This window comes from Oncorhynchus masou, chromosome 27, assembly GCF_036934945.1.
Source record: "Oncorhynchus masou masou isolate Uvic2021 chromosome 27, UVic_Omas_1.1, whole genome shotgun sequence".
In the NCBI taxonomy this organism is placed as follows: domain Eukaryota; kingdom Metazoa; phylum Chordata; class Actinopteri; order Salmoniformes; family Salmonidae; genus Oncorhynchus; species Oncorhynchus masou.
The window spans coordinates 60,947,272-60,968,568 of record NC_088238.1 but is presented as its reverse complement, the minus strand read 5'-3'; the positions used below and the strand labels follow the sequence as shown (position 1 = coordinate 60,968,568).

The window sequence follows — 21,297 nt, the reverse complement described above, 5'->3', positions numbered from 1 at the left end:
ATCTCCATTTTCCGAACCTTCTGTGACACCACAGGTTTGCATCCTACTGAGGCTGAGGGACAGCGAAGAAATTATTATAACATTTATTATCTGGGTGATTTTTTTCTTCTTCTCCGGCCACTAGTTCTCCCAAAATAATAGTTTCAGGTAGCACAGCAACATATGTAGGAGCATATGTCCCCAAAACGGTAGCACACTGGAGATCACTGATAAGTAGATGCACTTTTTTTTCAGCCTGTGGTGGTTGGCAATTTAAAAAAACAAGAGATATTCTATGAATTAACGCCATGAATCATTTCAAAGGTACTGTACTTATATATCTATAAGGACCCTTTTCAATATGATTGACAGAAAATGTATTTCAAAGTGAGTTTACAGAAGAAAAAAATGAAAAATAGTAAAAATGGGGCTTATTATAATGAATATTCAAATACTTACCCATTATTGTGAAATAGAAATTCTGTTGATTCTAAAATGTCTTATTGGTTGAATTGATCATTTATTTGACGAGAGCTACACCAAGTTATACGTATCCAGTATCTATAGTGCAATATTCAGAAGTTCAGGAGTAATTTGTCTTAGAATCCATGGTGCACCCTTAGATGAATTCATCTTGACTGTGGGCACTTATATAAGGTAATGTGGTATGACGTGATATGAGCTACTGTAGTGGTGACCAATCTGTTCCTTGTCTCATGTCTACGATGTATTGTTAATGCATTCCTTTTAACTGCCAAGACCTGTTCTCTACTTCCGTGTAATGGTCATTAGGCTAGAGTAAAACACAACGCATATTGTGACATTAGGGATGCCAATCGATAAATACAATATAAAAGTAACAGATGAAAAACACTACTTTTGTCACAGTTAGTTTGCACCTATTGTATAAAATCAGATGTCCTAGAATGAATATTGTATAACAATACAAATTCATCCAGTGAAAATTACAAACGTAAAGTTGGCAGCATCTAAATTAAAGTGTCTCTCCAGTCTTCGGTTCAGTTCCTTCATCACCTGCTGTAAAACCTCAACAATCTCTGACGGACCAAATCAAACCAATTAAATCAAACCAAATTGTATTGGTCACATACAAAACGAATCAAATTGTATTTGTCATATCTGCCGAATACAACAGGACCTTACAGTGAAATGCTTACTTACAAGACCTTAACCAACACTGCAGTTTTTAAATAAATACCTAAGAAATAAAAGTAACAAATTAGTAAAGAGCATTAAAATAACAATAGCGAGGTTATATACAGCGGGTACCAGTACAGAGTCAATATGCGGGGCCAAAGCTTTGTCGAAGTAATTGAGGTAATATGTACATGTAGGTAAAGTTATAAAAGTGACTATTCATAGATAATAAACAGAGAGCATGAAAAGAGGGGGTGTCAATGCATATTGTCTGGATAGCCATTTGATTAGAGGTTCGAGAGTCTTATGGCTTGGGGGTAGAAGTTGTTTAGAAGCCTCTTGGACCTAGACTTGGCGCTCGGGTTCCACTTGCCATGAGGTAGCAGAGAGAACAGTCTATAACTAGGGTGGCTAGGCCTTCCTCTGCCAAAACCTGGTATAGAGTTCCTGGATGGCCTAGTGATGTATTGGGCCGTACGCTCTGCCCTTTGTAGGGTATTGCGGTCAGAGGCCGAGCAGTTCCCATACCAGGCAGTGACGCAACCCGTCAAGATGCTCTCAATAGTGCAGCTGTAGAACCTTTTGAGGATCTGAGGACCGATGCCAAATCTTTACAGTCCCCGATGGGGAATAGGTTTTGTTGTGCTCTATTCACACATGTCTTGGTGTATTTGGACCATGTGACTCTTATGTGGATGATGTCACAAATATTTGTTGGTCTGAGCATCCAGACGCTGCACTTGATGAATTTATGAAATTGCTTCTTCCAATTATTGAACAGCATGCACCTGTTAAGAAACTGACTGTTAGAACTGTTAAGGCTTCGTGGATTGATGAGGAATTGAAAAACTGAATGGTTGAAAGAGATGGGGCAAAGGAGTGGCTAATAAGTCTGCTGCACATCTGACTGGCTGACTTACTGCAAATGGAGAAATTATGTGACTAAACTCAACAAAAAGAAGAAGAAACTGAACTATGAAGCAAGGATCAATGTTATAAAGAATTATGGATAAAAACTTTGGAGTACTTTAAATGAAATTATGGGGAGAAAGACAAATTCAACTCCTAAATGCATGCTCTTCAACCGATCGCTGCCTGCACCTGTCCACCTGTCCAACATCACTACTCTGGACGGCTCTGACTTAGAATATGTGGACAACTACAAATACCTTGGTGTCTGGTTAGACTGTAAACTCTCCTTCCAGACTCACATCAAACATCTCCAATCCAAAGTTAAATCTAGAATTGGCTTCCTATTTTGCAACAAAGCATCCTTCACTCATGCTGCCAAACATACCCTTGTAAAACTGACCATCGTACCAATCCTCGACTTCGGCGATGTCAATTACAAAATAGCCTCCAATAAATTGGATGCAGTCTATCACAGTGCCATCCGTTTTGTCACCAAAGCCCCATATACTGCCAACCACTGCGACCTGTACACTCTCGTTGGCTGGCCCTCGCTTCAAGGTCATCGCCAAACCCACTGGCTCCAGGTCATCTACAAGACCCTGCTAGGTAAAGTCCCCCTTATCTCAGCTCGCTGATCACCATAGCAGCACCCACCTATAGCACGCGCTCCAGCAGTTATATCTCTCTGGTCACCCCCAAAACCAATTCATCCTTTGGCCGCCTCTCCTTCCAGTCCTGCCAATGACTGGAACGAACTACAAAAATCTCTGAAACTGGAAACACTTATCTCCCTCACTAGCTTTAAGCACCAGCTGTCAGAGCAGCTCACAGATTACTGCACCTGTACATAGTCCATCTATAATTTAGCCCAAACAACTACCTCTTTCCCAACTGTATTTATTTATTTATTTTGCTCCTTTTCACCCCATTATTTCTATCTCTACTTTGCACATTCTTCCACTGCAAATCTACCATTCCAGTGTTTTACTTGCTATTTTGTATTTACTTCGCCACCATGGCCTTTTTTTGCCTTTACCTCCCTTATCTCACCTCACTTGCTCACATTGTATATAGACTTATTCTTCTACTGTATTATTATTATTATTATTGACTGTATGTTTGTTTTACTCCATGTGTAACTCTGTGTCGTTGTATGTGTCGAACTGCTTTGCTTTATTACATTTTACATTTAAGTCATTTAGCAGACGCTCTTATCCAGAGCGACTTACAAATTGGTGAATTCACCTTCTGACATCCAGTGGAACAGCCACTTTACAATAGTGCATCTAAATCATTAAGGGGGGGGGTGAGAAGGATTACTTATCCTATCCTAGGTATTCCTTGAAGAGGTGGGGTTTCAGGTGTCTCCGGAAGGTGGTGATTGACTCCGCTGTCCTGGAGTCTTGGCCAGGTCGCAATTGTAAATGAGAACTTGTTCTCAACTTGCCTACCTGGTTAAATAAAGGTGAAATAAAATAAGAATAAATCAAATAAAAAATCAGATGTTGGCAACCATTTGATGTTGGCAATTGTTTTAATGACTTTATTGACAAAGTGTGAAAACTTAGGCAGGAAATGCCAACAGCGAGCAGTGAGCCATCATATTCATGCGTAAAAAAACAAACAAATAATGAATGAAAAGCATCGCAGGTTTGAATTTTGTAATGTTATTGTGTGAGAGGTAGACAAATTATTATCGATTAATAATGACAAAACTCCTGGCATTGGCGACTTTGTTGGAAAGATACTGAGGATGGTAGCTGACTCTACAGCCACTCCTATCTGTCATATCTTTAATCTGAGCCTAGAGGAATGTCTTTGTCCTGAGTCCTGGAAGGAAAGAAAAGTAATTCCGCTACCCAAGAGTGGTAAATCAGCATTTACTGGTTCTAACAGCAGACCTATAAGATTGCTGCCAGTTTGGCCGAATACAATGCTATTTCTCTGTAAACAAAAGAACAACAGACTTTCAGCATATTGATAGAGAAGGGCACTCAACAAGTACTGCACTGACACAAATGACTGATGAATGGTTGAAAGAAGTTGATAAGAAGAAGATTCTGGAGAGCTGTATTGTTAGATTTCAGTGCACACTTTTATATTATTGACCATAACCTGTTGTTTATAAAAGAGCTTTCTATCTAATATAACTCAAAGGGTTTTCTTTAATGTAAGCTTCTCTTATGTCAAACATGTAAAATGTAGAGTACCACAGGGCAGCTTTCCAGGACCTCTACTCTACTCTCAATGACCTGCCACTGGCATTAAAACGGGAACGTTTTTTTTTCTTCAAAAAATGACAATACTGCCCCTACAGTTCCAAGAGGTTAATGCAACCGCTGTGTCAGATTTAAAAAAAAACTTTATTTCTATCTCTACTTTGCACATTCTTCCACTGCAAATCTACCATTCCAGTGTTTTACTGGGATATGAATTGTTTATGGTTCATTGAACAAGCATGGGAAACTGTTTTTAACCTCTTTAGGGTATGTGGGACGCTAGCATCCCACGTGGCCAACATCCAGTGTGATTGCAGAGCGCCAAATTCAAATACAGAAATACTCATTATAAAAATTCAGAAAAGATACAACAGCTCACGCAAGACCCCTGACTCAATCAGCTCTTATTCCCTCATCCTTCACAGTAGAAGCATCAAACAAGTTTCTAAAGACTGTTGATATCTAGTGGAAGCCTTAGAAAGTGCAATATGAACTCATAGACACTGTATTTTCGATAGGCAACGACTTGAAAAACTACAAACTTCAGATTGCCCACTTCCTTGTTGGATTTTTTCTCAGGTGTGTGCCTGCCATATGAGTTGTGTTATACTCACAGACATCATTCAAACAGTTTATAAACTTTAGCTTTTAGAACTGAGTAGGAGGCAGTTTACTCTGGGCACCTTTTTGTCCAAGCTACTCAAAACTTCCCCCTGTCTCAAAGAAGTTTTAACCTATATGGTTCTGGGTCATTTACTTTGAACTGGACTGTGTTTACAGCATGAGCGGTCGTGAGTAGATGCGCTTGTTTTGAGATCAAAACGAGAGCTGCATGTAGCCATGTGCACATTTTGTTCACATCCTTTGCTCGTTATTGAGTTATTAGCCCAGTTTTAGATCATTTGTAGTCAGCAGTATGGGAGTGATTGCTTCCTACAAGAGCACAAAACGTGTACATTTCTTGGACATCTTTGAAAAGCGAGTCAGTTAAAGATATTTTTTGTCTTAAAGGGACAGTGTTGTATTTTGAGACCGGCTTGATTAAGCTCAGTAGCCAATAGGCAGAGGGTAGAATAATGTGTCTGACTTTCCGTAATAGTGGTATGGGAATAATAATGCATTTTATTTTGTTAAAGTGGTTTCTTGCATCTAACAGCACAACAACATTTTCAGTCACGTTCTTGTCTGAAGGACAAGTGGATAAGCAGTTTAATGTCAAGCCTGATTGTTTTTTTCAAGTCTAATGGAATGTAGGCCGACATCGATCACCACACATTGGATGCTACTGTAGGCTGAATGTAATAACAGCTATTTACATGTTCAAATATTAAGGGATGCTTTTTCTCCATATTTCTTTATGGTTGGCCACTCTGATAGGCCCATATTTGTCACACCCTGATCTATTTCACTTGTCTTTGTGCTTGTCTCCACCCCCTCCAGGTGTCACCCATCTTCTGCATTATCCCCAGTGTATTTATACCTATGTTCTCTGTTTATCTGTTGCCAGTTCATCTTCTCAGATCTTACCAGCGTATTTTCCCATCTCCCTGCTTTTTCAAGTTTTGTTTCATAGTTTTCCCGGTTCTGACCATTCTGCTTCCCTGACCCCGAGCCTGCCGTTCTGTACCTGCCTGACTCTGACCCGTTTACGGACCTCTGCCTGTCCTGACCCCGAGCCTGCCTGCTGTTCTGTACCTTACTGACTGGATTTTGGACCTCTGTCTGCCTTTGACCTGTTTTTTGCATGCCCTCGGTTTGGGGCAATAAACATTTGTGACTCTAGCTGTGTGCATCTGGGTCTTATCCTGAGTTCTGATAACATTATGATCAAATAGCCACAGTAGCCTACTTGGCCACTGTTAGAACTGTAACTTAAAGTGGGTACAGCCTCAGTGTTCACAGTAAAACTGTAACTTAAAGTGGGTACAGCCTCAGTGTTCACAGTAAAACTGTAACTTAAAGTGGGTACAGCCTCAGTGTTCACAGTAAAACTGTAACTTAAAGTGGGTACAGCCTCAGTGTTCACAGTAAAACTGTAACTTAAAGTGGGTACAGCCTCAGTGTTCACAGTAAAACTGTAACTTAAAGTGGGTACAGCCTCAGTGTTCACAGTAAACGCAAACTCGAAGTTGCACAGAATTTTCACATCATTCAAGTTTGCGCTCAGCAGACTTGGAATTTGTTCAGTGGCTAATTTCTTTTGAGGTAACATTGGTTACAATGACATTTCAGTATAAACCATGGAGGGCTGTGGAGTTTGAGTTATGTATAAACCATGGAGGGCTGAGGAGGACTGTGTAATTTAGGCTATCAAACTACATTTCTGCATGGCTGCAGCATCTGCTGGTTTCATTCTTATCATTTAACTTAATGAGTGTCTGAATTAGGGAAACCAGCGCAGTAGGCCTATTGTGTGATGCTAGCGAGATCTATTCTGAATTTTTTAAAGCCACCTTTTCTATAGCTAGCTTCAGTTCGCTTCACATTCCAACTCAGGCTCCAACGCTAAAAACGCAATCCATGGACGACTACGTTTTTGCCTAAATCAAAAGGAAAAATCAAGTTATCCTGCAAATTCAGGATATTGCTGCAAAAGGGCTATTAGAAGTGCAGCCTTTCTTTTACTAGACTGTCAATATGGCCGTCTTTGGTTTACCTGAATGGTGAGCCACCTTCGTGTCAACGCTTATCCTGAGTTGAGTTCAGAATTGACCAAAGTTAGCTCATGAACATCTTTATCCCATTACTAGTATACTCCTCGGGTTTTTAGACTCCTCAGTCAATGACATTTGTGTAAGGGAGGAATGCAAACCTGCATATATGGCAGCCCATGGGAACTGGAGTTTAACCCTGTGGTATGATGTTATGGTATCCTATAATCACCCTGGATTATAACTGGAGGGGTCTGGAACTATGGGACAGCATAAACTAATCCATCAAAACAGGTTCTCTGTCCTTGAAATCTTTCTTCGATTGATGTGACAGTATGTGTTTAAGACAATACACAGTAAAACTCCTGTTCAATGACACAAAAACTTTATTAAATACTTTTTTTATTCTGACAATGATTGATTTATTTATACCCCTCTTGAATTCTAGAATGGAATAATTTTACAATTGAGCTCACAGGATACAGTACTTGTTTTTGTTTTGAAAATATATGCTGATGCGTGATTAAGCAATAAGGCATGAGGGGGTGAGGTATTTCAAATAAAATCAAATGTTATTTGTCCCATACACATTTAGCAGATGTTATTGCGATTTTGTACCAAAATGCTTGTTGTTTAGCAGATGGTTTTGTGGTTTTGTAGCAAAATGTTTGTGTTTCTAGCTCCAACAGTGCAGTAATATCTAACAAGTAATATCTAACAATACGCACAATCTAAAGTAAAGGAATGGAATTAAGAATATATAAGTATTTGCATGAGCTGTGTCAGAGCGACATAAACTAAGATAGTATAGAATAGAATACAGTATATACATATGTGTCACGCTCTGGCCATAGAGAGGTTTTTATTCTCTATTTTGGTTAGGCCAGGGTGTGACTAGGGTGGGCATTCTATGTTAATTGTCTATGTTTTGGATAGAGGAAATAAAAGAAAGAAATAAAGGAAATAAAATACAAAATGTTTCCTATCTTAACACTTGATGAGTTTAGTTTTTCAGAGATTTTGTACGCTTCAAACTCGAGAGATGTCTGTCTTCTCCAGAGTCACCGTGGCATGCTACGCTGGTATCCCCTTTTCAAATGGAAAGAATCATTAAACGAACTACCTGTTTGTCTGTCTCTAGTTGGGGCGAGGCCAATTGATTAGGAAGCGAGGAGCATTTTGCATGCGAAAATCTCACATGTGAGAACCAATCAAAGCTCAATTTCTGGGAGAGCGAATATTGCACCAACAAAACTAACTGCTGTCCAGACCAGTGGGACACAACACTCTCTCACTGTGTACCACGTGGATGTGTTGGGCTGATCTCGTGTAGTCTTGTTGTTCCAGTTTTTTAAAGCCAGATAGTCAGATAAACATCACAATTTGGAGCCATACTGTACCTTGTCATTCAAACCACTCATTTAGTCAACAAATAGTAAACACTACAATGGCCTGAATCTCAACAACAGTGAGACATATATTACAACATCAGGACTAAAGATTTACATTCATTGGTATAATAGATAGTTATACATGACGAAGAATAGAAAACAGAATGAAAACTACATTGACAATGGTTTAAATTGATGAACATTTTGCTCAAAAAGGGCCTTATTTAAATCAGTTATCCAGGTTTCACTGGTTAAGTCAAAATAGAAAATAAAATATTGCTCTCATTAGTTCATAACAGCAACAGAGTGAATCAACGTTTTAGTTCATATCAGTGACAGAGTGATTAAATGTTTTAGTTCAAATCAGCAACAGAGCGAATCAATGTTTTAGTTCATATCAGCAACAGAGTGATTAAATGTTTTAGTTCATATCATTGACAGAGTGATTAAATGTTTTAGTTCATATCAGCAACAGAGTGAATCAATGTTTTTAGTTCATATCAGCAACAGAGCGAATCAAAAATAACCTTAAGTGCATATTAAATCAAACATTATTTTTCATTGCATGGAAATAACATCGACTTAAGACGGAAACCCATACACTTACACATTTTGATTGAATAGGCAGTAATTATATCACATCGTTGTATTCAACTGCCACACATAGTGTATCTTATGTCAGCTTACAAGACTTGATTTAATTTTTGGACACTATTCAAATCATGGGTGGAATTGGGGTAGGGGTTGGAATGTGTGGAAAGTTCTCAGAGTGAAATATGACAACACACACTATTTCGTTCTGCTGCTTGCCTGTGAGTGAAATAGTGTTTTTAGTGGGCGTTGCCACTGAGACTAATGCTGGCTTGACAGGAGCAGCGACAGAACCACCAGAAAGAATGCTGTGCAGAGACTGGTCTTGCTGCTTACTCCACTTGAGGTCACAGCTGGGATGGAAAGAGAAAAAGGAAACATGTTCAAATGAAAATAGGAAGAATGTGTGTTGCCAGTGAGACAGCTGATTTGCTAAATACAACTGGAACGCAACTCATAAATGATTGATTCATGTAGAGATAATGGCATATGATACAATGGTGAAGAAAATACAATAATTATATTTTTAGACAATACAGTGGGGCAAAAAGTATTTAGTCAGCCACCAATACTTATTTTCCTCCATATTTTACTAATAAATTCATTAATAATCCTACAATGTGATTTTCTGGATTTTTCTTTCTCATTTTGTCTGTCAAAGTTGAAGTGTACCTATGATGAAAATTACAGGCCTCTCTCATCTTTTTAAGTGGGAGAACTTGCACAATTAGTGGCTGACTAAATACTTTATTTTGCCCCACTGTATACTTATTTAACTTATAATAGAATACAAATAAATTAATGAATATGTTAACCTGTGCCGTTGACTCTCACTGAGGTGGGGTCAATGTTGAAAGCTGTGATTTTTTGGGCGGCTTTTATTAAAACAGTGCCAATCTCCATGGAATTTGGGACGGAGGGGAGCTGAATGCTAGATCCATAGTATTGATGATGGATCCAGAGCTGGGAACAAATGAGAGATGACATGTTAGATAGAAAGTGAGATCAATTTATATCAACATACAAAATGTAATGCAAAAATAATCACCTGAATTCTGTCACAGCCAAACTGTTGAAAGAGGTGAAAGCTGATCGATAGAAAGGATCAAGCTGGAAGACAAAACAAGAAACAGATGAAGTTTAAACAAACAATTTCCTGTTGATTAAAAGCTGACTATGTAACTGTATTCTACCCCTTTCAATAGGACATTCACATCTTCATTCTTTTAAGAGGCTCACCTGAGTTTTAATCAGTAATGCTCGGGTTTGACAGGCCTGAGAAGATGTGTTTGATAGGTCTGAGGTAAATGTCTCTCCGCTGGACCGGAACACCACCGTCACCTTAGTGAGTGCCACAACGGTAGTTTCACTGGTTGTAGTTGTGATGATGGCAGTAGTGATGACAGGACTAGCCGTTGTAGTTGTGTTGTTATTTGTGGTGGGCACTTTGAAGTCAAAAGAGCAGAAACGTTACTGTACAAGCTAATGCTTTGTCTATGCACGTCTATGCTGTACAAGTCTATATACATACTGTACCTTTGGAAGGAATTCAGACCCCTTGACTCTTTACAAATTTTGTTACGTTAGAGCCTTTTTATAAAACTGATTAAATTATTTACTAGTACTAGTTACTAGGACTAGTAACCGGAAGGTTGCAAGTTCAAACCCCGAGCTGACAAGGTACAAATCTGTCGTTCTGCCCCTGAACAGGCAGTTAACCCACTGTTCCCAGGCCGTCATTGAAAATAAGAATGTGTTCTTAACTGACTTGCCTGGTTAAATAAAGGTAAAATAAATAAATAAAACATTTATTTCCATCATCGATCTACACACAAAATCCCCATAAAGAAAAATTAAAAAACACGTATTTTCAGTGTTTTGCTAAGTTATAATAAAATAAAATAAATGAAATATTATATTTACATAAGTATTTAGGCCCTTTAGTCAGTACTTTGTTAAGAACCTTCTACAGCGATTACAGCCTTGAGTCTTCTCAGGTTTGGAGCTACAAGCTTGGCACACCTGTATTTGGGGAGTTTCTCCCATTCTTCTCTGCAGAACCTCTCAAGCTCTGTCAGGTTCGATGGTGAGAGTTCGAGCACAGCTATGTTCAGGTCTTTTCAGAGATGTTCGATTGGGTTCAAGTCGGGGCTCAGGCCGGGGAACTCAAGGACTTCCAGAGATTGTCTTGATCCTGACTTGTCTCCCAGCACCTGCCTCTGAAAAACACATGCACAGCATGATGCTGCCACCACCGTGTTTCACCATAGGGATGGTGCCAGGTTTCCTCCAGATGTGACGCTTGGCATTCATGTAAAAATATTTCAATCTTGGTATCATCAGACCAGAGAATCTTGTTTCTTATGGTCTGAGAGTCTTCAGGTGTCTTTTGGCAAACTCCAAGTGGGCTGTCATGTGCCTTTTACTGAGGAGTGGCTTCCGTCTGGCCATTCTACCTCAAATGCGTGATTGGAGTGCTGCAGAGATGGTTGTCCTTCTGGAAGTTTCTCCCATCTCCACAGAGGAACCCTAGAGCTCTAACATAGCAACCATGAGATGCGTTGTCCCTGACCAAGGCCTTTCTCCTCCTGACTGCTCAGTTGGCAGGGGTGCTCGCTCTAGGAAGAGTCTTGGTGGTTCCAAAACTTAAGAATGATGGAGGCTACTGTGTTATTCGGGACCTTCAATGCTGCAGAAATGTTTTGGTACCCTTCCCCATATCTGTGCCTTGACACAATCCTATCTCGAAGCTCTACAGACAATTTCTTCGACCTCATGGCTTGGTTTTTCCTCTGACATGCACTGTCAACTGTGGAACCTGATATTGACAGATGTGTGCCTTTCCAAATCATGTCCAATCAATTGAATTTTCCACAGGTGGACTTCAATCAAGTTGTAAAAATATATCAAGGCTGTCAATGGGATGAACAAAACCACAATTTTGTATCTCATCACAAAGGTCTGAATACTGAAAACAAGGTGTTTCTGTTTTTTAATTTTAATACTTTTGCAAAACAAAAAAAATGTTCACCTTGTCTTTATACAGTATTGTGTTTGCATTGCTGAGGATTTTTTTTATTGAATCTATTTTAGAATAAGGCTGCAATTGAACAAAATGATGATAAAGTCAATGGGTCTGAATACTTTCTGAATGCATCGTATGTAAATTAGAAAGTTCAACTACCAAAATTATTGTAGCTTGCACTGTAAAATGTCAGACTGGATTTGCCTTTACGAAAGATGTATCAACCCCAACAGACAATGTTGACTAATTATAAGCCACATAAAAATTCACATCTTTTGTTGCTGCAGGATTATTTTCCTGCTGTAGCAAAGTGGCTCAAATTAAGATCCTACATCTGTATGTATGTGTACATATGCACACTGTCTGTTCTGTGTTTGATTTTTTTGATTCTTCACTTAATTTTTTCTTTAAAATATTTATACTTTTTGGGCGTGGTTACTCCTACTAGGTATTGCTTGTACTGCTTATTTGTTGTCTTGTAGAGAAAATAAATCAAATAATTGTTCACAAAAATAGCGAGCTCCAGCAGTTCCATTCTCTCAGGTACCTGGGCTCTCACACTAACCTGGAGTAGGGTTCTGGCTGCACTTTGAATGACTGAGGGTTACTTTTTCTTTTTGTACCTTGTCTATTTTTGGACGTTTGGACACCTCCCTGCCCCTCCCCCCAATTTGTCATAAAAAATGTAGTGTAGTTCCAGTAGTTAGCTACATGGCAAGAAATGTAATTAACTACTGAAAACACTAATTAGATATGAATTTGGTGCAACTACTGCCAAATGTAGTTAAATGATTAGCTGAGCTACATGTACATATGTAAGAATTAAATGTAACACTCAGATTTTATTCAACACTGGAGAAATTGCTGTGTATAATCGTTTTCGTTCACCCAACTTGGTTTACTCACCTTGAACAATGATGGTGGTGACATCCACAGAGAGGTTGCCAAAGGTAATGTTTGGATTGGCAACTGCTTCTTTCAGTGTATTGCTAATGTCAGTAACCTCAGGGACAGATTGAGTGGAGGTCTCGTTGAACACCAGTTGGACCTCCGCCTGTGTTTCTGCTTCCATACGGGAATGGAACATAGGTCTGCAAAGGACATAAAAGGTCATGAACAGTGGCATGCCAAAGGTTAACAGAATAGAATAGAATATAATGGAATATTACGTGAATCCAAGAACAATCGTCCGGATGAAAAGGATCCCATATTTTGCTTTGTAGATCACATCGAACTGTAAGGAATGGTACAAACAGGAGAACATTTGAATGATTTAACACACACAAAAACATTTCTATATATTCCAATCCACATAGCTAAGCCCTAGTTATTTAAGATATACATTGGGGAATATAAATCAAAATGTAGTGATGGAGACTAATTGTCACCTGATTAGAACTTCTTAAAGACGTATTTTAAAATATAGATTTTCCAACAATCTCCATACATTATTGATGGTCATACACCCAATATGAACAAAGTCTGAATTTCTAGGACTTACCACTGCAGTAATAGTTATTGCAAGTTCTTGGAATTGTGTACTTTGAGGGTCATTTAAAGCTTCTACAAACACTTGTTGTATGACGAAAGACACCAGTGGAGCAGGTTGAAGATGTGCAGTTGTAGTTGTTGTTGTTGCAGTTGTTGTCGTTGTTGTACTAGTAGTAGTAGTAGTATGTGTTGTTGTGGTAGTTGGTGCATTGGTTGTTGTGGTAGTTGGAGCTTTGCTGGTCATTGTTGACAGTGGTGATGTTGTCCTTGACACTGTAGTTGTGGGGGCCACATAGGTGGTGGTTGTAGTTGTGGGCCTGGTTGTAGGAACGGTAGCAGGAACCTGGACAGGTTCTCCAGTTGTTGTGGCGGTCGTACCAGCCACAGTGGTAGTAACATAAGTTGTAGGAGGAACAGTACTTGTTGCAGGAGCAGCTAAGTTAAAACATAAAATGGACATTTCCACATCTCTTTAAGGCTGTGTGGCAGTATAACACAGTCATCGTAACAGATGGGAGTATAACATGATGATCTTATATTGATCTAAATCAGTAAATGTGGGGCTGTTATGTAATGCACATCTTGCAGCCTGTAAACAGGTTGCAACATTTCACATGGACCACTTCAGCTGAAAACCATTTCTAATGTTTTCAGTATATTCAGACCCCTTGAATTCCTGCCTGCACTGAGCCTGCCTTCCAACCTGTAACTTTGCCCCACCTATCTCGATTACTGACCTCTGCCTGACCTGTCCCTGAGCCTACCTTCCGTCCTGTACCTTTGCTCTACCTATCTGTATATTGACCCCTGCCTGCCCTTGACCTGTCTCTTGCCTGCCCCTGTTGGATTAATACACTGTTGTTACTTCAACGTTGTCTGCGTCTGGGCCTTACCTGAAATGTGTTAGTACAAACTGGCCACAAGTGACCCAGCAGACCCGGGCCAGCTTCTCAACGCCATCTTCTCCCAAGGATCCACCTTAGGGAGGTACGAGGAATTGCTTCATGACCTTATGGAGGGGGTCCAAATGTTGGCTGAATGCCATGGCTGGGCTTTGGACATTTTGCTGGAGCATTGTTGCCAGCAAAATGTCAATACAGGATCAACACGAAGAGTTGTCTGTGTTGCAGGACTCTTGCTCACTTTGATCCTCTTGTCCTTTAAAAGACCAGGCCCACCGGTAGGAGCGAGTACTCTGGTGGGCCATATGGAGAACTTTTCTGCTTCCCTTACTCGCACCCCTTTTCATGCCATTCTACTGTGGGGAAACCAGTCCAAATCTCTTTGCGTCCTCATTGACTCTCGAGCCGACAAGAGCTTTTTGGACGCTACCCTGGCTTCCAATTTTAACATCCCCACTTAGCCCCTCTCTATTCCCATGGATGTTAGAGCACTGGACGGGCGCTCTATAGGTGAGGTCACTCATTTCACCACTCCCATCAATCTATGGGTGTTAGGGAATCACAGCGAGACTATTCCATTTCTGCTCATCAAGTCTCCTCAGATTCCAATTGATTTGGGATTCTCCTTGCTCCAGCAACGCAATCCCCTCATCAACTGGTCTACTGGCGCTATCATGGGCTGGAGTCCGTTCTGCCACGCCCATTGTCTGAAGTCAGCGCAACCTGCCCCGGGACGCCTTCCTGGGGGCTGGGAAGTTGTCCCGGACCTCTCGCCATTCCCGCGGAGTACCATGACGTCCAGGTGTTGAGCAAAGCCTGGGCCACTTTGCTTCACCGACACTCTGACTGCAGGACTGACCTTCTCCCTAGCCCCACGCCGCCCCGGGGATGTCTGTACTCTCTGTTGGACCCGGAGACCAAGGCTATGGAGACCTACATTGGAGACTCCCTAGCCACAGGATTTATCCATCCCTCTTCCTTTCCTGCCGGCGCCGGGTTCTACTTCTTGGAGAAAAAGGACAAGACCCTGCGCCCGTGCATTGACTTCCGGGGACTCAATGACGTTACTGTGAAGAACCGTTACCTGCTACCACTCATTTCCTCGTCCTTCGAGCCGCTCTAGGAGGCCACTGTTTTTTCCAAGCTGGATCTACGGAACGCCTACCACCTGGTGCTGATACGAGAGGGGGACAAATGGAAGACCGCCTTCAACATGGTCAGCAGCCACTACAAGTATCTGTTCATGCATTTTGGCCTCACCAATGCCCCTGCTGTGTTCCAGGCTCTGGTAAATGATGTTCTCTGCGTCATGTTGAACCAGTTCGTCTCCATCTATATTGATGACATCCTCTTCTTCTCCTGCTCCCCCCAAGACCCCGTGCTCCACGTACGACAGGTTCTTCACCACCTTCTTGAGAATCAGCTGTTTGTGAAGGCGGAGAAGTGCGAGTTCCATCTCTCCACCATCCACAATCTGGGTTTCTTCATGTCTGCTGGGAGTGTCCAGGGAAGGTGAGAGCAGTGGTGGATTGGTTCCAGCCTACGACCAGGGTGCAGCTGCAACGTTTCCTGGGTTTGCTTACTTTTATTGCCGCTTTATCTGGGGTTACAGCACCCTGGTTTCCCCCTTGTCTGCCCTCACCTCTACCAAGGTTCGTTCACGTGGTCCTCTGACCCTGACCGGATGTTCCGGGACCTCAAACACTGCTTCACCACTGGTCCTATCTTGGTTCATCCTGACCCTTCCCATCAGTTCATGGTGGAGGCCGATGCTTCGGATGTCAGAGTGGGGGCTGTTCTGTCCCAACATTCTGCCCTGGACCTTAAGCTGCATCCTTGTGCCTTCTTCTCCCACCGTCTCAACTCCACAGAGAGGAACTATGATGTGGGGAATCGGGAGCGTGAAGGTGGCATTAGAGGAATGGAGGCGCTGGCTGGAAGTGGCGGAACATCCGTTCATTGTGTGGACCTACCACAAAAGCCTGGAGTATCTCCGCCCCGCCCAGCACCTCAATCCACATCAATCGCTGTTATAGTTCCACTGTTACTACCCCAGAGCCCGAGACCATCCTTCCCACCTTATGCCTGGAGACGGCACTCAGCTGGGGTATTGGGAAACAGGTTCCGGAAGGCGCAGCGGTCCCAGCCGAACCCTGGAGGGGGTCCAGATAACCGGATGTTTTTGCCTGACTCTGTCCGCTCCGCGGGTCCTGGAGTGGACCCATTCCTCCAGGTTTGCCTGCCCCTCGGGCTCCCATCGGACCCTGGTCTTCGTGCGACAACGCTTTTGGTGACCTAAAATGGTTCCGGATTTCGCCGCATTTGTTGCCGCCTGCATGGTCTGTGCACAGAACAAGACTCCCCGGCAACCTCCGGCTGGTCTTTTTCAACCACTGCTTGTCCCTCACCGTCCCTGGTCCGATATATCCCTGGATTTCGTTTCCACCCGTCTAAGGGAAACACTGCCATCCTGACTGTGGTAAACCGGTTTTCCAATACATTCCTCTACCCAATCTACCCTCGGCCAAGGAGACGGCCCAGCTTATGGTGCAGCACGTCTTCCGGATCCGTGGACTCCCGGTGGACATGGTCTCTGACCAGGGTCCTCAGTTCTCATCCCAGTCCTGGAATGCTTTCTGCATGCTCATTGGGTCATCGGCCTGACTTTCCTCCGGGATCAACCCCCAGTCCACTGGCCAGTCGGAGCGAGCCAACCAAGACTTGGAGATGACCCTTCGCTGCCTAATCTCTGCCAACCCCACCACCTGGAGTCAGCAACTGGTGTGGGTCGAGTACACCCGCAACACCCTTCCTTACTCTGCCACTGGTCTCTCGCCCTTTGAGTGTTCTCTGGGCTATCCCAGCCCCCATTATTCTCCAAGCAAGAGGAAGAGGTCGGCATACCTTCGGTCCAGATGTTTGTCCACCATTGTAGTCGTACCTGGAGGAGAGCCGGGTCGGCCTTTCTCAAGACCACCTAAGTATCGATGACAAGTGGACCGTCACCGGTTTCACCTGTCTTTGTGATTGTCTCCTTGTCCCTGTTTTCTAGTTTCCCAGTTTTTGTCACTCCTGCCTGCCTGCCTGCCCCAACACTGAGCCTGCCTACCATCCTGTATCTTTGCCCTACCTACCTATTTTTCTACAACTTGATTGGAGTCCATCTGTGATATATTCAATGATTTGGAAGGTCACACACCTGTCTATATAAGGTCCCACAGATGACAGTGGACATCAGAGGAAAAATCAAGCCATGAGGTCGAAGGAATTGTCCATAGAGCTGCGAGACAGAATTGTGTTGAGGCACAGGTCTGGGCTAGGGTACCAAAAAATGTCTGCAGCATTTAAGGTCCCCGAGAACACAATGGCTTCCATCATTCTTAAGGAGTTTGGAACAGAAGGACATCCATCTCAGCAGCACTCCACCAATCAGGCTTTTATGGGAGTGGCCAAACAGAAGCAACTCCTCAGTAAAAGGCACATGACAGCCCACTTGGAGTTTGCCATGAGAAACAAAGGTTCTCTGGTCTGATGAAACCAAGATTTTACTCTTTGGATTGAATGCCAAGTGTCACATCTGGAGGAAACCCGGAGTCTGCTTGGAGTCATCGAAAGACCCTCAGACCATGAGAAACAAGATTCTCTGGTCTGATGAAACCAAGATTGAACTCTTATGCCTGAATGCCAAGCGTCACATCTGGAAGAAACCTGGCACCATCCCTACGGTGAATCATGGTGGTGGCAGCATCATTCTGTGGGGATGTTGTTCAGCGACATGGACTGGGAGACTAATCAGGATTGAGGGAAAGATGAAAGGAGCAAAGTACAGAGAGATCCTTGATGAAAACCTGCTCCAGAGCGCTCAGGACCTCAGACTGGGGTGAATGTTCACCTTCCAACAGGCAATGACCCTAAGCACACAGTCAAGAAAACACAGGAGTGGCTTCTGAACAGTTGCCGTGAGTGGCCAAGCCAGATCCCTGACTTGAACCATTTGAATATCTCTGGAGAGACCTGAAAATAGCTGTGCAGGGACGCTCCCAATATAACCTGACAGCGCTTGAGAGGATCTGCACAGAAGAATGGGGGAAAACTCCCCAAAAACAGATGTGCAAAGCTTGTATCATCATACCCAAGAAGACTCAAGGCTGTAATCACTGCCAAAGGTGCTTCAACAAAGTACTGAAAGGGATTCTGAATATTTACATGTAAATGTATTATGTAAGTGTAATATATATATATTTTTTTTAAATTAGCAAACATGTCTAAAAAACTGTGTTTGCAGTGTCATTATTGGGTGTTGTGTGGAGATTGATGACGAATAAAAGAACATTTAATCAATTTTAGAATGAGGGTGTAACGTAACAAAATGTGAAAACATTCAAGGGGTCTGAATACTTTCTGAATGCACCGTAGATGCTACAAACACACAGTTTGAAGCATTAGAATGAGAAGAACTGTGGCATTCTGATACAGAACACTCACATTATTAGCAACATGTGCATTACAGAGCAAGAGCAGGCAAATCACAACTGAAATGTACGTCATTTTATTTTTATTTTTTTATTTTATTTTAAACTCAATGTTTGAAATAAATTGCTTCACCAATTACTGTTCCAAATAGATTTGTGATGCTCCAATTTTTACAAATAATTACTTACACAATAAAATGGAATTGAATTAATAAATGTGTTTACCTGTGCTGTTGACCGTCACTGAGTTGGGCTCAATATTGAAAGCTGTGATGTTTTGAGCAGCATTTATCAAAACAGTGCCAATCTCTGTGATATTAGGGACCGAGGGGGAGCTGAATGCTACATTTACAGTATTGATGATGGATCCAGAGCTGGGAACAAATGGGAGATAACATGTTAGGAAGAAAGTGAGATCAATTTAAATCAACACACAACATGTAATGCAAAAAAATCACCTGAATTCTGTTACATCCAAACTGTTGAAAGAGGTGAAAGCCGATCGATAGAAAGGTTCAAGCTGGAATGCAAAACAAGAAACAGATTAATTTTAAACAAACAACTTACTGTCAATTAAAAGTTGACTGTATTACTGTAACCTACCACTCTCGTTAGAACATTCACATCTTCATTGTTTTGGGAGGCTCACCTGAGTTTTAATCAGCAATGCTCGGGTTTGAAAGGCCTGAGAAGATGGATTTGATAGGTCAGAGGTAAATGTCTCTCCGCTGGACCTGAACACCACAGGAACACTAGAATTTGCAACAGCGGTAGTTGCAGTTGTCGTGGCTGTGATGATGGCAGTAGTGATGACAGGAGTAGCCGTTGTAGTTGTGGTGGCATTTGATGCACTAGTGACGGTTGTAGTGGGTAAAGCTGTAACAGTCGTTGCCGACACACCAGTGATGACTGAAGAGGGTTCAAAAGTTGTTGTCGACACACCAGGGACGGTTGAAGTGAGTTCTTCAGTTTTTGTCAATGCAACACTTACAGTTGTAGTGGGTGCAGCTGTAATCGTTGTTGTCAATGCACCAGTAAAGTTTGTAATGGGTTCGCTAGTCGTTGTCGATGCATCAATGATAGTTGAAGGAGGTTCACCAGTTGTTGTTGATTCTCCAGTGATAGTTGTAGTGGGTACAGCTGTAACAGTTGTTGTCGATGCACCAGTAAGAGTTGCAGTGGGTTCACCAGTTGTTGTCGACACACCCGTGACAGGTGTAGTTGTTGCTGCAGTAACAGTAGTCGTTGATGCATCGCTTGTTGTTGAAACACCATTTCCTGTCAATGGACCAGTGACAATTGTTATGGGGGCAGCTGTAATCGTTGTCGTCAATGCACCAGTTACGGTTGTAATGGGTACATCCGTAATGATTGTTGTTGACACACCAGTGAGGGTTGTAGTGGATTCACCAGTTGTTGTAGATGAACCCGTGACTGATCTAGTTTGTTCACCAGTTGTTGTTGAAACTCCAGTTAAAGTCGTAGTGGGTTCACCAGTTTTTGTTGATGAACCAGTGACTGCTCTAGTGGGTTCACCAGTTGTTTTTGTTGACTCAGTGATGGGTGTAGTGGGTTCATCAGTTGTTGTTGATGAAACCGTGATGGACATAGTGGGTTCACCAGTTGCTGTCGATGCCCCAGTGACTGTTGTTGTGGGTTCACTAGTTGTTTTTGTTGACTCAGTGATGGTTGTAATTGGTTCATCAGTTGTTGTTGAAAAACCAGTGAGTGTTGTGGGTTGAACAGTTACTTTTGTTGACTCAGTGGTCGAAGTGGGTTCACCAGTTGTTGTTGACACACCAGTTACGGTCGTAGTGGGTTCACCAGTTTTTGTTGACACACCAGTGATGGTTGTAGAAGGTTCATAAGTTGTTGTAGAAAAACCAGTGGCTGTCATAGTGGGTTCATCAGTTGTTGTCGACACAGCAGTGACTGGTAATGTGGGTTCAACAGTTGTTGTTGACACAGCATTGACTGTCGTCGTGGGGTCACCAGTTGTTATTGATGAAACCGTGATGGTTGTAGTGGGTTCACCAGTTGTTGTTGACACAGCAGTCACTGTTGTAGTGGCTTCAACAGTTGTTGTCGATGCCCCAGTAACAGTTGTAGTGGGTTCACCAGTTGTTGTCGACACAGCAGTCACTGTTGTTGTGGGTTCACCAGTTGTTTTTGTTGACTCAGTGATGGTTGTAGTGGGTTCATCAGTTGTTGTTGATGAAACCATGACGGGGGATGTAGTGGGTTCACCAGTTGTTGTCGATGCCCCAGTAACAGTTGTAGTGGGTTCACCAGTTGTTGTCGACACAGCAGTCACTGTTGTTGTGGGTTCACCAGTTGTTTTTGTTGACTCAGTGATGGTTGTAGTGGGTTCACCAGTTGTTGATGAAGACTCAATGATCGTTGTAGTGGGTTCACTAGTTGTTGTTGACACACCAGTGATGGTTGTAGAAGTTGCATTAGTTGTTGTAGAAACATCAGTGATTGTCGTAGTGGGTTCACCAGTTGT

At 42.2% G+C, this 21,297-nt stretch overlaps 2 protein-coding genes across 3 annotated transcripts in view; both read right to left on the bottom strand.

Annotated features, from left to right (window-relative positions):
- The window catches only part of LOC135516469 (mucin-2-like), a 41,923-nt gene extending 41,331 nt beyond the window's left edge, over nucleotides 1-592 (bottom strand). For both annotated transcript variants that reach the window (XM_064940802.1, XM_064940803.1), the window contains exon 1: nucleotides 439-592. In XM_064940802.1, the coding sequence (XP_064796874.1) occupies nucleotides 439-442 (4 nt within the window). In that variant the 5' untranslated portion in view covers nucleotides 443-592. The remainder of the gene's footprint in view (nucleotides 1-438) is intronic.
- A 6,737-nt stretch (nucleotides 593-7,329) lies between these two features.
- Nucleotides 7,330-20,679, bottom strand: LOC135516471 (mucin-5AC-like). The gene is made up of 10 exons (XM_064940806.1): nucleotides 19,441-20,679; nucleotides 19,250-19,311; nucleotides 19,017-19,165; nucleotides 13,428-13,852; nucleotides 13,096-13,160; nucleotides 12,833-13,017; nucleotides 10,141-10,346; nucleotides 9,950-10,011; nucleotides 9,717-9,864; nucleotides 7,330-9,254 (listed from the first exon to the last, which is right to left on the bottom strand). Exons 1-9 carry the CDS (start codon nucleotides 20,398-20,400, stop codon nucleotides 9,783-9,785), a joined length of 2,196 nt encoding a protein of 731 aa, XP_064796878.1. The 5' UTR covers nucleotides 20,401-20,679; the 3' UTR covers nucleotides 7,330-9,254; nucleotides 9,717-9,782.
- Nucleotides 20,680-21,297: the final 618 nt, after the last annotated feature.